The 16,044-nt window shown below is 38.6% G+C and overlaps 1 protein-coding gene across 1 annotated transcript in view; it reads right to left on the bottom strand.

Annotated features, from left to right (window-relative positions):
* The window catches only part of RASSF6 (Ras association domain family member 6), a 50,620-nt gene that overhangs the window by 8,099 nt on the left and 26,477 nt on the right, over positions 1 to 16,044 (bottom strand). Inside the window, exons 4-7 of the mRNA XM_029951795.1 lie at positions 13,444 to 13,522; positions 9,572 to 9,711; positions 3,798 to 3,895; positions 2,321 to 2,505 (exon numbers count right to left, since the gene is read on the bottom strand). Coding sequence (XP_029807655.1) covers positions 2,321 to 2,505; positions 3,798 to 3,895; positions 9,572 to 9,711; positions 13,444 to 13,522 — 502 coding nt within the window. The remainder of the gene's footprint in view (positions 1 to 2,320; positions 2,506 to 3,797; positions 3,896 to 9,571; positions 9,712 to 13,443; positions 13,523 to 16,044) is intronic.

Here is a 16,044-nt window from a genome sequence, read left to right as displayed (position 1 = left end):
TCATCTGGCACAAAGGCAAGGATATGTTACATATGAGGTTTGATGTTGTTTATATGAAGAATCTTTATGGAGTTTGGAAACAACACGAGATTAGGATTTAGGACATCTGGATCATAGTGTCTTCTAACTCCAGCTTTGTCAACTCACTTCACATTGAGGCCTAAAGAGGCCTCGACAATTTCATTTGCAAAATAAGAGAGTGGGTCTAGATGACCCCCAAAGCCCTTCTAAAATGCCAACATACAATGAATTTGGAATCATATTTTCAGAGTTTTAGTTTAGTTTTGTTGCTCAAAACATGTCATGAAATAAAACCATTTATTCTTATTTCATGGATAGAAATATACCACAGGTCAAGTCAACAGTCATAGCTTATATACAAATATCATAATCTAAGCCTCTAAAATGAGGGACACCTGGGTGGCTCAGTTGGTTGGGCAGCTGACTTTGGCTCAGGTCATGATCTCTTGGTCTGTGAGTTCAAGCCCCGTTTCGGGCTCTGTGCTGACAGCTCAGAGCCTGGAGCCTGCTTCAGATCCTTTGTCTCCCTCTCTCTCTGCCCCTCCCCTACTCATGTTCTGTTTCTGTCTCCCAAAAATAAATGTTAAAAAAAATAAGCTTCTAAAATGAGTGTTATTCATATCCTAACAATATTGGTGTTATCATGGGTTATCATGATATAAAAACATATCTTATGACTATATCAACTTAAATTCTTAGCTGCCTCTCACTGCACATCCAGTGATAGAATGTTTTGTTTTGTTTCTGCTAGTTATTACATTGCAGTGACTGGCATCTGTATGAAATGTGCATAGTTCCAGCTTGATCTCTTAACCAACAACCATAAAGCTAATGTACATTGAGTTCTTCCTTTGTGCCAGACGGTGTCCTAAGTGCTTACTTAGCTCACCTTATTCCATTTAGTCCCATCAACAACCTTGTAAAGTAGGAAGGATAAAGGGTAAGAGATGGAGGTAGGTTTAAACTTTGCTCAGCAAGAGCTTGAAATCGGGTTGTCAGGCTCCAGCACCCAAGCATTTAGCCACTCCACTGTGCTGCCAACTTAGTCCCAATTTCGTTCTTAGTACAGGGGGCCCATCTGGAAGCTGCTCATTTGGAACAATGTGGCTTCCACAGCCTTTAATACGAATCACCCCAGAAGATGATGACGCTGCACAATCTGAGAAATAGAACCCAGGGCACGTGGTCATTGCACATCTATGGGGGACTGTCAACATCATTTTATGGCTACGAGGAAATTCTTGATCCAGAAAAGTATCTAATTTGAACAAAGAATTCACAAGGGAGGTTTCTCCCCACGTCTCCAAAGGTACACTACAGATACGCTCCCAAGGGCAGAAGAAGGAATAAGGTAGAAAGCCCTACAAGGAAAAAAGCTTAAGATGAATGAGTTAACATTTGGCATTAAAAGGCTCAGGATGGTACCTGGCAGAGCAAGTACTTTTTAAGTATTTATTAAATGAATGGATGAATAATTGCTGAAGGAGCGGACATGAAAAATTTGATTTCTAAGAAAAAAATGACGTATTTCCTATCTTCAGCAAAGTGAAATGTCTTACAAAAACTGTAGAAAAGAAACACATAAATTTAACACATTAAGTAAAAAATCAGAATAAAAATCATACCTATGCTACAACTAATGCTTGCATTAAAAAATATGTGCATATGACCTGAAAAGGAATGTGGCAAAATGAGAAATTTTATTTACTGGAATAACAGGTCCAATTAATTAACAACTAATTTGAAATTTAAATGTTAATGTTCAAATGTACTCTGAACCAGACTCTATGGTAGCATTTACATGATTCTAATGCCCCTTGTCGATGTATTGGCTTCTTTGCGTGACACCTGAGCTCCATGCTGGCCGAGGCGTTAACTGAGTCATCTTCAGATCCCCAGTGCTGGGCACAGGCCCTGCCGCTTAGATAGGGTTCACCTATCATGGTGGTTAATAACTTGGGTTCTGGAGTCAGACAAAGCTGGATTCAAATTCAGTTCTGCTACTTAAAAATAATGTGACCTAAGACAAATTACTTAACTGCTGTGAACCTCAGTTAATTCAGGTAAGGTAGAGAAAATAATGGTACCTGTTTTGTAGAATTGTTTCAGTGATTAATGAGATAATTCATCAAAATCCAATTTAAAACAGTTTAATACCTAATACACAGAGAGTACCCAATAAATATTAAATGCATGACTACTATTTTATTAGTACTATTTTTAATTGTAAGTTGAATTGAGTGGTACTGTTAGCAAAATAGACACCATTTTCAATGACATTAGTGGAATCATAACTCACTTCATGGTTATAGAAGTGCCCATTAATAGAGGCCCTGTGCTTCTGTCTGTCTTTTCTGTCCATCATGGGAGGCATCATCCTTTTTCTCACCAGGGTTGCTTCACTCATGGTTCGATAGAGCAATGGGGATTCTGTCTCTTCCTCTGCATAAGGCTTCAGAGTCCTACTGTGATAAGATAAATAGTCTGGGAAGAATAAAGATTATAAGGCCATATCATTTAGCTGCCTACCTCTTTGGAAGAGTTTGTATATGTATTTAATAAGTTACTATGCAGCTAAGCAGTGAACTATAACGCATTCAAACAGTGGGAAATAGTATTTCATTTGACCTTGGGATTTTAAAGAATTTCCTATTGTTATTAGAGTACCAAACAACAGGCATGGGAGATTTCATCTTCCTCCAGCATTTGTGCTTAAATACAAATAGATTTTTATGGTATCTCTGGTGCCAAGAAGCTAGGATTCCCTTGGGTTTAGATGAGTGTTTTCGAAGGGTTAACTGGAAGGACCCTTGTATAAAAGATGCCCAGAGCTATCACACAAAGATAAAGGGATCCTGGAAGGAATATCATGTTTATTATTGAATATGGGTTCCTACAGAGACAGAAGAGAAGACTGACTTGAGAACAATTTGGAACAAATACCTCAGCACTGGAAGTTGTTGGTGCATTCATGAAGATAATGTTGGCAAGGTACCATTTTCACACTGAAATCAGCTTGGTAATATGGCCACCCCAAAAACATGAACCTTGTTCCTAACCCCAGTCATCAGTTTCTCCTTGGATCTTTAACACATTATATGAAATCCAAGCCTATGTAAGATACATGACATCATGCCGGGCACTTAGCAGAGTCTCAGTAAATGACAGCTACTAATATTAACTACTATCACATCATCATTATGACTATTGATGACACATTCCACATGACCTGCCACTTAACCATTGGTTTATCATGTTTGATATGAGTTCATCTGATGTTCAAGTTGATTTCTCTTTTTAAAATAAACGCTTGAAACAACTATCAAATATAATGACTCTAGGATATCTGCCTCTTTCTGGGAAGTGTTGTTATGCAAATATCTATTAATTAAAACATTCAACTTCTAAAAAGATGTAGAATTTAATGTGAGGGACTTGGTTGAATATAAAAAGCTACTGAGTATAATAAATGATCCCAACCTTAGGGAAAATATTGAAGAATTTCATGTATACAAATGTATTCAAACATTAGCTTTCCCTAATCTAGTAAATCTAGGTGAGCTGATGTAATTAAAAAATCATATTTTTATTTATGTAGTAAAGTTCTTAAACATCATATGAGCACTGTAGTGACTTGTTAGTATGATCCTAAGAGATTTTTTAAATATAAGAGTTCTATTAAATAGTCGTGTTTAAAATGTTAAATTTCAGAGAAATATTTAGGATTCATGATTTACATTAAAAAGTCTCTCCATTAATAAGAGTTTGATACTTACCTTCTTGGGGATCTGTTCCTTTAGATGCTGGAATCTGGGTTCTGTCCAGATCACTAATACGGTAAAGATCATCGAATTCCCCCCAGCGTGTCATTCCCCTGAAAAGTAATAAATCTTGTAAAGGACATCAATTCTCTTCATAATAAGCCTTATGATGATTTTCATATTTAGAATATTAATATGATACTGAGGGAATATGGTGGGCATATCCTAAAGAATAACAATTTTATGATATTACCTAAATTGTATTTATACCAAAATGGTCAATGAGTGTTTTAAATACTTCCTATGCTGATTTTAAGCAAATCTGATATAATAATTGAGTATAGTCTGAAACACAAGGCTATGTAGATTCTCTAAAATGTATGCAAATGGAATTAGTGGAAATCAATATTATCCATAATTACACAGATATTTCACAATGCTCTTAGGAGAGTTTAGGTATAAAAGTGTTCATTCTGCCAGAATACTTTGAATTCCTATTGTATTCAAAACATTTTCAGGTAGAGTGGCTCTAAGTAAGATGTGGTGCCTACCTTTACTACTATGAATGCAATTTACAAAGGAGGAAAGTATATGGGAAGCTTCTTTTCTAAATCATAATTTATATATAGGATATTAACAATTTTCAATGCATTCTAGTGATGAGAATACATAAAACTAAGCAGCTACTTATTTTTACCAGCTAGGCCAAGAGTCAGGTGTTCTTTATTTATTTATCTGATCTTAGACAAGTTACTTCTCTGTGCCTTCATGTCCTTATCTATAAAATGGGGATGATAATAGTGTGAGGTTGCTGAGAAGAATAAACGAGTTAACTTGTGTAAAATTCTTGACATAGTGCCCAATACGTGGTAAGCACTCAATATGTGTTCAAAGTTATCATAATCATCCTAATTTTCATCGTCATCTTCATCAGAATCATCTGTATTCATTTCATGAATACATAGGGATCCAAGGTATTCTTGGGTCTCTGTAGGTTAATAGATACTATTATTGCTGGGATTGGTCTTATTCTTACTAAAAACCTCTTCTATAATGTCTGTTTTTCTTGTTACCAAAAACCATAAGTGGTGGCATATACTCTATCCAAATGTGGCATTTGTAGCATTACTTCTATCCAGATGTCACTGGTGGCAGCAATAACAAAAATGCTTATTCAGACTAGTGGTGGTGAATATGACAAACAGGAGTATTTCTTCCTTGATCGTTGAATTCTTTTCATGTCTTTTTAGAACTTTTATATCATTTGAGCTTCATAATAATGTAAATAAGGTAATCTTAATGTATTTGTTAGTTAATTTTTCAATAAGCTCTACTATCTAGAATATAGTCAGTTAAAACACATGTCAGAAAAGTCCAAGAACTATAAGTAATAACTAACTCAAGGGAAACGTCTTCAGGTATTGACTCAGATTCAAGTTATTCTTATGGTAGATAAACTTGCTCATCTTCCCCAATCTCTAGGAAATTAATTATCAAAAGGAGGCAGATGTTATCATAGAAAGAGAGGTTGCAATGGAAAAGCCCAATACCAATGAAAAGCAGAAACTAAAACGGCGAGGCAGCCTGAAGGTGTTTCACATGGGGGAAGGTGAGAAAGGCCAAGGGTGCCTGGCCAGCGGTATCTATAAGCCCTTGGTAATCTTGGTACACTGGACACTTGTCCTCACTTCCTTACAATTTAGTGGAGCCACACAAATACAGGACAAACATGGCTCAATATATGAGTGTTTGAGCCTTTTTCCTCTCTACCCGTCTTAGCATAAAACACCAGTTTGGAGCTCTGGATCGTGTAATTTGAAGAGTCACCCACATACAACCGTGCACATGGCTATGCTTGAGGGCAGTTACCTGGAGTCATTCAAAGAAAACTGGGTGGAACTTTACGCAGTATCAAATAGTTTAACTTGCCCACGCACAAGACTGTTAGCATTGCCCTGATCATGCTTCAGGATGTATACATTGGTAAACTTAAACTGTGGGCAAGTTTTCAAATGAGTTGCAAAATAAAAAAAAAGAGATAGTAATTTGATAGACAAATGGGATGTGGTTATTTTTCTACCTGTGTTGGAAGAAAAATAAAACCCCATGCTATAAATATTATTCAAATGTACACCTGTCCAGTTTCTGCTCTTCATGTCATTCTGTCATGATGTGTACAAAATGCACCAAAGCTGATCTTAGAAAGATTAAAAACCACAATGAAAACTAGTGCAAGTAAACATAACCTCAATAAGGCTGGGTGGTTTTTTTTTTTAGGTTTTGAAAATTTTTCAAAACAAAATACTTGGACCAGATATGAGAGATCAAAGTACTTACCACAGAATTGTTTCTATAAAGGCTCCCAAGTGGTCACAGTTCAAACAAACTGATTTATACTTAAGCTCCTACCACTACCCTTAAGCTGACTCAGTGTGACTCATTTCCAAGCTAATCAAAACAAACTAGCATGACCAACTGATGATTCACTCAATGGGTGAACAGAACAACAAGATTGCAGCCCTTCCTGAAGCTGAATGCACACCTCCTTTCTTCTCCGTACACAGACTGAGGACACCACATGAGTGCCCACGTGAGACCAGAGGTAGAAGTTCAGCACACAGGGGTGCCTGGGTGGTTCAGTTTGTTGAGCATCTGACTCCCGATTTGGGCTCAGGTCATGATCTCACCATTTGTGAGTTCAAGCCCCAAGTTGGGCTCTGCACTGGCAGTTCGGATCCTGCTTGGGATTCTCTTTCCGCCCTTGCCCTGCTCATGCTCTCTCTCTCTCTCAAAATATATCAGTAAAACTTTAAAAAAATTGGAAAAGTCTGTACACAGAAACTCCCTATGAGAAAAGAGAGTTGAGAAATGTTGCAGACTGAAGGAATAGTTCCTTTTTTTTTAAATGTTTATTTTGAGAGAGAGCGACTGCATGTGCACACAAGGGAGGGGCAGAGAGAGAGAGAGAGAGAGAGAGAGAGAGAGAGAGAGAGAGGGAGGGAGAGAGAGAATCCCAGGCAGGATCTACACTATCAGTGCAAAGCCTGATGCAGGGCTCAAGCTCACCATACTTGGGATCATACCTGAGCCAACATCAAGAGTTGGACACTTAAGCTACTGAGCCACCCAGGTGCCCCTAGTCCCTTTCTTTATATTTCATTCAAGGCTCAGAATTTAAATGAACGCCACCCTTAAGAGTGGCCGCCAGAATGAAGGTATCTAGGACCAAACTGAAATAAAGATAAAACCTTAGGTGGTATGCACCCTACTTGGGCATAGAGGCCAAGGACCAGCCGTTGCAAATCATGTGCATCTTCCTGCTGAGAATACAGCTGCTTCTCATGTAGGATTCTTAGAGAATTAATCATGACTGAATCTAATCTTGCTTTTGAGTGTGAGAGGAGTAGGATCTTGTTCTGATAATTCTCAGCCTCCAGAAAGATCAGAGACACTGCAAGTGTGCCCTTCACTTCACGCGTTCTCCAGTAAGTTTCATTACTATAGCAAAGGGCAAGCAAAGTTTTCAAAGGAATTCCTCCTCAATTTGAAACTATAGGAGAGAATTCCTGTTTGGTTCACAGCAATGTGCTGATCAACAATGAAAACTGCAGTTGGTGTCCACGGAAGAAGGCACATCGTGAGAATATTAATTTTTCATCTGCCACAGTATATGAGTATATGGAAAGGCATCAATGTCACCTTGTCCATGTGGTCTCTTGAAACATCCCCATATTGAGGATTTTTAGGAACAAGTGTTTTGAATTTTAATTTGAAGCATTTAAAAATACCTTGTGGTAGGTTTTTTTTTTTTTAAGGCTTAATGTGATAATACAAGGACCTTACTGTATCTCCTTGACATCTTCCCTTAATGCCATACTTATTAAGTTTTCATGACTCAAATAATTAAAATGCATCAAAAGCAGCTGGATGCTCGGAGAACTTTGCAATGAGGTTTCTGGCTATATGAATAATGATAGCTAATTTTGCCAAATTCATTTCTTGTCCAGTTATCTAAAAGCAGAGCCCAGGAGTAATTTCTCCTTTTAAAGAATGCTCCTAGTCACTTAGAGTCATCAGCCCCATCGGTCATCAAGGACCTGAAGGGGACGGTTGCTGGGCTTCGTGGGCTGCCTAAGCCTGTGGTCCCCCTTCCGCTCTTTCACAAATACTAGACCCTTTGCCAATGGGCACCCCTTAGCCTGGATGGGAGACTAGTCAGAAGTGGGAGGCAGAGACAGTGTTTGAGACAGAGACAGTGTTCACTACAGAGCAGAGGTAATTTAATTACCAGGTTTGTGGGGACTTTGTTCAATATTGTATTTTCTCTTCTTCATTCCAGGCACACTGCTGAGCACCACAATAATGGATGAATAAATCATGTTCCATACCCTGAAAAGCCCACAAACCAGAGCAGGAGGTAGGTGCATAAAAATTCATTTAACAGCATGTTTTGAAAAATTGGAAGTGCACCAAGTGTAGACTGAAGGGGCAGAAAAGGCTTTCTGGAGAATGTGTTACCAACCAGAGTCTTAAAGGACTGAGAGAGGGGAGGCGGGCAAATGATGTTGAAATGCAGGTAGACTTTCCAGGAGTCAGGAAAGTAAGAGACTACTATGTACAGCGAATTAGGAAATGTTCAGAACTCCTGGATCGTCACATGTGAGAACACTGGCAAGGTGCAAATCATAGCGGGGCGTCCAGAGAAAAAGTGGGGCATCCTTCAAGGTGCTCCTTGGTTTTCCTTGCTTATGGCCAAAGATCAGATTGAAGAAAAGGTCCTGCAGCTCTCTCTCCATCCTCTCTTCCTAGAACGCCCTCCCATCCAGTTATAGATGGCAGGACGGGAGAGGAGAAGGCTTGGTCCCTCCACGTACGTACGGCAGGGGGAGGAGTTGGAAACTTAAGGGTTAGGGAAAGTGGGGAGTAAGGAAGAAAAAAAGAAAAAAAAATTACATGTATGATTCCTTCTGGGAATAATTATTTTTCTAAAAATTGCAAAGGATAATGAAAAAAACCAGCCCAACTGAATGTATTATAGATAGAGTTGCATAAACCCACACAGAACCGTCTTATGTTGTTACTGAGCTCCAAGTGCACTTTGTTGTGCCCTGTTGAACAGGATCAGGACAATCACAGGGAGCATAATTAAATCTCCTTTCCAGAAAGCAGGAAGAGCCCTCTGTTCCAAAGAGAGGAGAATTTTAAGTTTTATCTCCCCTTTTGGTGACAAGGCCAGGGCTAATGAAATCTTGCCTTCACACTTGGTCTTTTCTAATGAAGGAATGCTATGTCCCAGGAGAGAAGCGACACTGCAGAGAGGTAGACCCGAGGGCCGGCCCAGTCCTGCTACATGGTAATTGGACATCTTGCACAAATTACCGAACCTCTCAGAGCTTTGCGTTCTGAACACCCACTTCACAGAGTTGTGGGGGATTAAATGAGATTGTGTTAGAAGCGTTAGAGCTCTCATCTTTAAGAGGGCACACAATAAACGTAGGTAAATATGAGGATGGTTTTCTAAGGAGTTAAAATGTGAAAGGTAGGGGCACCTGGGTGGCTCAGTAGGTTAAGTGTCTGACTTCAGGCCAGGTCATGATCTCGTGGTTCATGAGTTCAAGCCCCGCATCGGGCTCTGTGCTGACAGCTCAGAGCCTGGAGCCTGCCTTGGATTCTGTGTCTCCCTCCCTCTCTGCCCCTCCCCTGCTCATTCTCTCTCTCTCTCTCTCTCTCTCTCTCTCTGAAAAATTAAAAAAACATTAAAACATTGAAAAAAGTGAAAGATAGCTTACCTTTTGGAAAAGACATCCGGTGACTTCAACCTAGTAAAAGAAGGGATTTGTTTCTCGTCTTGTATTTTTAGCTGTATAGGCCGCTTTACTCCCCAGGAAACGTCCAGCGTGCCTTCAACGGTCAGTTTGCCATCTTCTGTCTGGGGAAGAAACCAAGCATCTCAACCATTGTTTTTGTATTATTTATAGAAGGTAAATCTTTTAGCTGAAAATGTAGAAATCAACTCTGCAAGACATCTTAATAGAAAAAAGGAAACTCCCAATAGGGTTATTTGACTTTTCAATTTATCCTCAAAATAATTCAGTTTTGGAAACATTCTTTTATTTTTTAAAACAGCCCTAACCAGTAAAGTAAGTCAGAATGGTAATGATATGTCCACCAGAGCGCAGAGTATGTTAAAATGCTTTCTGAACTCCACAATTCTTCAATGCGGTGGAAGTTTAATTCTGTTCAACGTAAAATTAAAGCAGAATTAAAAATATATACTAAACTAGAAATCAGAAGAAGGGCTATTCAGAGATTTAGTGGCTATTTGCTCATTTCTGAGCAGACAACTTTTAACTCTTAAAATTATTATGCAGAATCAGTGAGAAATGTATGAATAAAACAGCGTACAATGTATAAAAAATTATATATTTGAAAAAGATCAATAGCATTTGACTAATTTTTAAGTTGGAAATGTAACAAAGGAATGGCATTCCATGCACACACAGACTGTGGACACTTACTTATTCGGCGGGTGTAAATATTAATGCCAAAGCATAGTCCCATAGAATTTATTTTCTAATCTATTTTTCACACTTGTGTATATATGTAAAAGTCTTCCTGTTATTAAGGTAATATGTTATCATCATAGAAACTTCGAAAAATACAGACACTAAGAAGAATGACATTCTAACCATTCAATAACTACTATAATATCTAATAACTACTGTTACTATATCAATATTATATTATTATATGAAAAATCAAGTATCAGAAAATGTCAATGATTTAACTTTTATTTGAGCGTGAAACGAACACTCGAGGCCTTGGAACTAGACAGACCTGTGTTCGAACCCAGGCTCTGCCACTTCCTCACTGAGTGACCTTAGACAAGAGGCTGGAAGCATTTAAGCTTGTGTTTCTGAAGAATGGACATCGTTATAGTCCCTAATTCATAGGACCTGATATTTAATAAGTGCTTCATAAATGTTACTGCTTATTATTTCTTGGGCTGATAAACTAACGTCAGAGTCACTCCTGAAACAAAGTTATGATCGTTCTCCTGCTTTTGAGTTCACATTTCAGATTACTGCGAGGTCAGGATACCTATCAGTTGTTTTTAACAACCAAACCTAATTTGGTCTTGGAAGTAGCAGTACATGATGCAGGTCCGACTTTCAGTCATCAATGTATAGCGTCCCTTCTTTGTTTAATTATACTTCAATTAATCCCCTACATCAAAAACTCACAGAATAACTGTTCTTCTGAGAGTATCTAATGCTTGTTTTTAAGAAGAAACACTCCATCTGTTATCAGACAATGTTAGGTTTTCTCATGTAAGGAATATCAGAATATTTCATTTGAGAGAGAGAGAGAGAGAGAGAGAGAGTCTTAAGCAGGCTCCATGCCCGGTGCAGAGCCTGACATGGGGCTTGGTCTCACAACCATGAGATCATAACCTGAGCTGAAATCAAGAGTGGTTCTGTTTCCATCTTGGTAAATAGTATCCTTATCCTTCCTGTTGCTCAGGCCAGGAATTTTAGAGTCACCTTTAATCTTTTTTTTGTCCTCAACATCCAACACATTAGCAAATCCTATGAACTCCACCTTAAAAGTATATCCCTGATGTGACCGCTATATTCACTGTACCCTCTACCATAGTTCTGGTCCACGCCATTTCATTGTTTGCCTGGATTACTGCAGGGGTTTTCTTTCTCATCTGTCCCTTGCCCTTTCATATAGTCCCATAGCCAGAGAGATTCTTGTAAGATGAATCCTTTTAGATAATGTCGCTGTTCTGCTCAAAAGTCCCCGGTGGCTTTCCGTCTCATTCCAAGTACACGCTACGGTCTTCACAACGCTCTAAAGACCCACACGCTCTGGCACTTTCTTTCCACAGTTATCTCTCTAGCTGCATTGTCTACTAATTCCCTGTTCTCATAAGCTTCCTGCTCCACTGGCTTGTGCTGTACTTGAACAACGCTAGCCCAGCTTAGGCCCCTTGTTTGGGCTGCTGTCTCTGCCTGAACGTGTGTCCCACAGACTCCCACAAGGTTTGCTTCTTCACATCCTTCAGAGCCTCTGGTCAAACGCTCCTCTTCCCCTGTTGTCTACAGCCTTTATTACCATTTGATAAACTACATATTTTGTTTCTTGTCTCTATGCTCATAAAGGAAGCACATTATGTCCTATTTCTTCATTGCTTTATCTGCAGCTTTTAAAACAGTGTCTGGCACATGGTACACAAATACAATATTTGCTTAATTAACCAGAGATTAAGAAAGCTGTCATTCTCCATATTGCCCCTTTAACAGTGTCTGTTATTGTAACTCAGAATGTTTTCAAAATTCTGGACTCTCACTTTATTGACCAGTGAGTAAAGATGGAAAGGTTAAGCAATATGATAGTCTCACTCTGTACTTTACTTCATGTAATTTAAAAAAACTAAATGACTTTTGTATTGTAAATTGAACACCAATTTGCAGAGTCAGAAAGAATATGCCTCACATTATATATTCGTAACATCAAAATTTGAACATGTTCCTAAAGGAAACAAACTTCTTCACATCATGAACTTTGTAGAAACTGAACTAAAATACAAATAATCATTTTTTAAAGTTTTGATATTTTCTTAAATTATCTTTACAATGATAAGATCTCTAAACTTAGAGATCTAAGTATGGGATGATACTGAAATAATTAAAAATTAGGCCCATTTCTTTGTAAAGAGATGAGTTATTTCCTTCTTCTATTACATTTGGGAAGGTAATTGAAATATTCAGTCAAACTAAATCATTTAACTTCACTAGTAAAAGCCAGAGTGGCTGTAAGTTTTCCTCTGTTCAACTACAATTTTAAGCCGAATCACAGTGGCCTAAACTCAATGCTGTGCCATCAAATGTGAAGAGTTTAATCAGAAGTAGAGAAGTCTAATGTTCCCCAGGGCCAGGAAGATATTCTAAACATGTGAAATGAGCCCCAATAGAATACAAGACTAAGTGGAGAGATCTGTGGAGAATGAAGCTTTCAACGAAGGAGAAGAAGAGGAAGAAAAGCAAAATCTAAGGCCAGTTTGCACTCCTAAAAATGCTTTCTAGATTCAGGACTTTTCTGAAGTGTTTCTTTCACATTTTAAAATTTGTAATTATAACATAGTACACATTCATTGGAATCTAACTGATTCACCTTAACAACCAAATCAAACTATGTTACAGCCTATGTCATATTTATTTGAGCAATCCCTCATTGGTATGGATTTAAAATATCTTCAAATTCTCTCTATTACAAATGGTGTCACTATAGGATGACACCACCTTCTCTATGCTTTCTGGCACATTTGTAAGAAAGTATTATAGTAGATTTCTAGTGGAATTGCTGTTCAAAAGATATTTATACACTGCTTTAAAAGCAGAAAATACACAGGTCATTAAAATTATTTTTAAATGCTTTCCTATCCCCAAAGCTGCTTAAAAAGTCACATGTTCCAGGCCTGGGATTTTGTGATATTGTCTAAATATGAAAGTCATGATCAAGTCAAAGATTCACCTGTTTTTCTCGACCACTTGTGCTGCTAGATTATAGACTCCAACTCATCCGGATTTCTTTATACCTTTATGGGATTTCTTTCTGTGAATTAAACTGTTTTGCATTTGTTTGGTGGGCTTACCTGTCCACACAGAATCTGCAAGTTTTTCTGGTTCTCATAAAAAATGTTATAAGTCTTCAATAAGGAATTAAGTTGTTCCCTAGAAAAAGTTACATATGGTTATAATCAGGCTTTTTGACAGTAAAAGGCAATAACAGTGCATTCGGTTTGCAAAGATATGGGATAGAAATGGGTGGATGCAATTTTTACTGTTTTGTGGTTTTATTTAACTTAATGCAGGCCATTGAAAATGGAAGTCTTCTTGGGACATCAACAAACACGGGAGGGGCTAATTCACATATAAAGAACCAAAGGAGGGAAAATGAGGGCAAAATGGTGAGGACTGGTGGCAAGAACAGCTATAAAACAGAGATTTGCTTGCATATTTCTTTTTGGTTTTGCAACACTTCATTAGCCTACATTAAGCACCTAGTATGCGACACTGTTTCCCGCCAGCAGTATAGTCACCGTTCAGGAATGGTCACCGCTCCCGAGTTACTGGTTCTGTGTGGCAGCTGGGCTCTGGCAGTGGGAATACTGACACTCCTCTTTCCTTTCCTCTGCCACCACAGCCTAAGATCCTTACCCTACCCAACTAACCTCCTGCTCCAAGCCATCTTCTCTCATCTAAATTACTGCAACGGTCTCCTCAAAGCCTCCCTGACTCTGCAGTCTGTTGTAACAGCCCGTATTACCTTACTGCAAGTGTGATATCTCTCTCCTTGGCTCAAAACTCTCCAATATCTTTAAAAACATGTTTTTTTAAAGTTTATTTATTTATTTTGAGGGAGAGTGAGAGCCAGGGAAGGGCAGAGAGAGGGAGAGAGAATCCCAAGCAGGCGCCTCACTGTCAGCACAGAGCCAGAGACGGGACTTAAACTCACAAACTACGAGATCATGACTTGAGATGAAATCAGGACTCAGACATTCAGCCAACTGAGCCACCCAGGCACCCCGCTCCAATAACTTTTCATTATTCAGGGTAAACGCCAATATCCTTCCAATGACTTCAAAGGCCAGATGCGAGCTGGTCTTGTTTCCCTTTGATCTCATTTCCAACTGTTCTTTCCTGTTCTCACTACACTCTCCAGCCACTGGCCACTGATATTCCTCGAATATGTCAGGCACATTCTCCCCTCAGGGCCTTTGCACTTGCTGGTTCCCTGGTCTAGACTGAGTTCCCCTCCCCTCCCCCCACCATCACACTAGTATGTGCCTGACACTGTGTTATGTAAATGTTAGCACATTTTCCTTAACTTTTTACTCAGAAGTCACTTCTCAAGGAGTCCTTCCTAACCACTTGATCTAAAGGTCTATGCTCTCCCAACATTCATATCCTGCTTTCTTATCTCTGCTCCTTAGTCCCCATCTAACCTTGTACACATTTTACTTATTTGTCTATATTCAGTCTCTCTCACTGGACTGCAGCTCCACGAGAATCGGTGTGCTTGTGTACTTTCTTTGTGTTACAGTCCATGTGCCTGGAGGAGTGTTTGGCACATAGAACTCTATGAACACTGGTTGAATGACGTGATCAGAGAAATTCTTATTCCTAAAAATGGAAACATACCAAATGAAGGGCAAAAAGCTTCTTTATATAAACAGTTTTATGGGGGGAGGAGAGGATCTCATAATAAATTTCCAAATATATCATTTGTTAAAATGCCTTCAATCCTCTGTATCTGTCTCCCTCCCATAAGAATACTGGCTCTCTGCGGGCAGCAATTTTGGTCTCTTTTATTCATTATTGTCTTTTCAGTGCTAGAGCAGAGACCTGCTCAGAGTAAACTCCTATTCAATAAACATTTATTGAATACCAAATGACGGAATTCATGTATATTGATTTTTATGCTTGATATCACTTAGACATACTCTTTCCATCGACTTTGTAATTTTATTTTATTAAAAAATTTTATGTTTATTTCACAACAGACAGACAGAATGTGAGCCGAGAAGGGACAGCAAGAGGAGGAGACACAGAATCGGAAGCTCTGAGCTGTCAGCACAGAGCCCGCCATGGGGCTTTAACTGACAAAGAGGGAGATCATGACCTGAGCTGGAGTCGGACACTCAACCAACTGAGCCACCCAGGCGCCCCTGACTTTGTAATTTATATATGGATATTTCCAAATTTCAATATACTTCAGTCCCCACATAGAACAATTCTACAGAATTCCTCCATGCTACAGTTCCATTTTCGACTGAGTTACTTTAGAATTTCAATGTTAATAAATATTTCAGTCCTAAATATCACTGCCCACACAAGGGATTTGTTCTCTTGGAGTCATTACTGTGGGATGTTTCCTAAAAATTATTGTACTGGTAAGGAGCGTGAACACTTTTATAGCTCTCCATTATTGAATGCCAGGGCAGCATATAGAAATTTCTGGTTCACTTGGGATGCAACTCCTGATATGCTGAGCTGTGAGGGTTGTTAGTAAGACAAATGAATTTTTATATAATCTTATTCCCTTAGCTTCTGTTTCTGATAAAATTTCATAATAAGATATGGTACAAATATCCTTCAAAGTATTTACCTAAGAATTGTATAATTAGAAAGATATTCTCAGGGAACAAGCCACTCGGAAAGTGTTTCTGTACCATAACAGAACATGACCAAAT

The sequence above is a fragment of the Suricata suricatta genome, chromosome 1, assembly GCF_006229205.1.
Source record: "Suricata suricatta isolate VVHF042 chromosome 1, meerkat_22Aug2017_6uvM2_HiC, whole genome shotgun sequence".
NCBI classification, from domain to species: domain Eukaryota; kingdom Metazoa; phylum Chordata; class Mammalia; order Carnivora; family Herpestidae; genus Suricata; species Suricata suricatta.
Note: the sequence above shows the minus strand (reverse complement) of the source record. Positions and strands in the feature narration are given on the sequence as shown.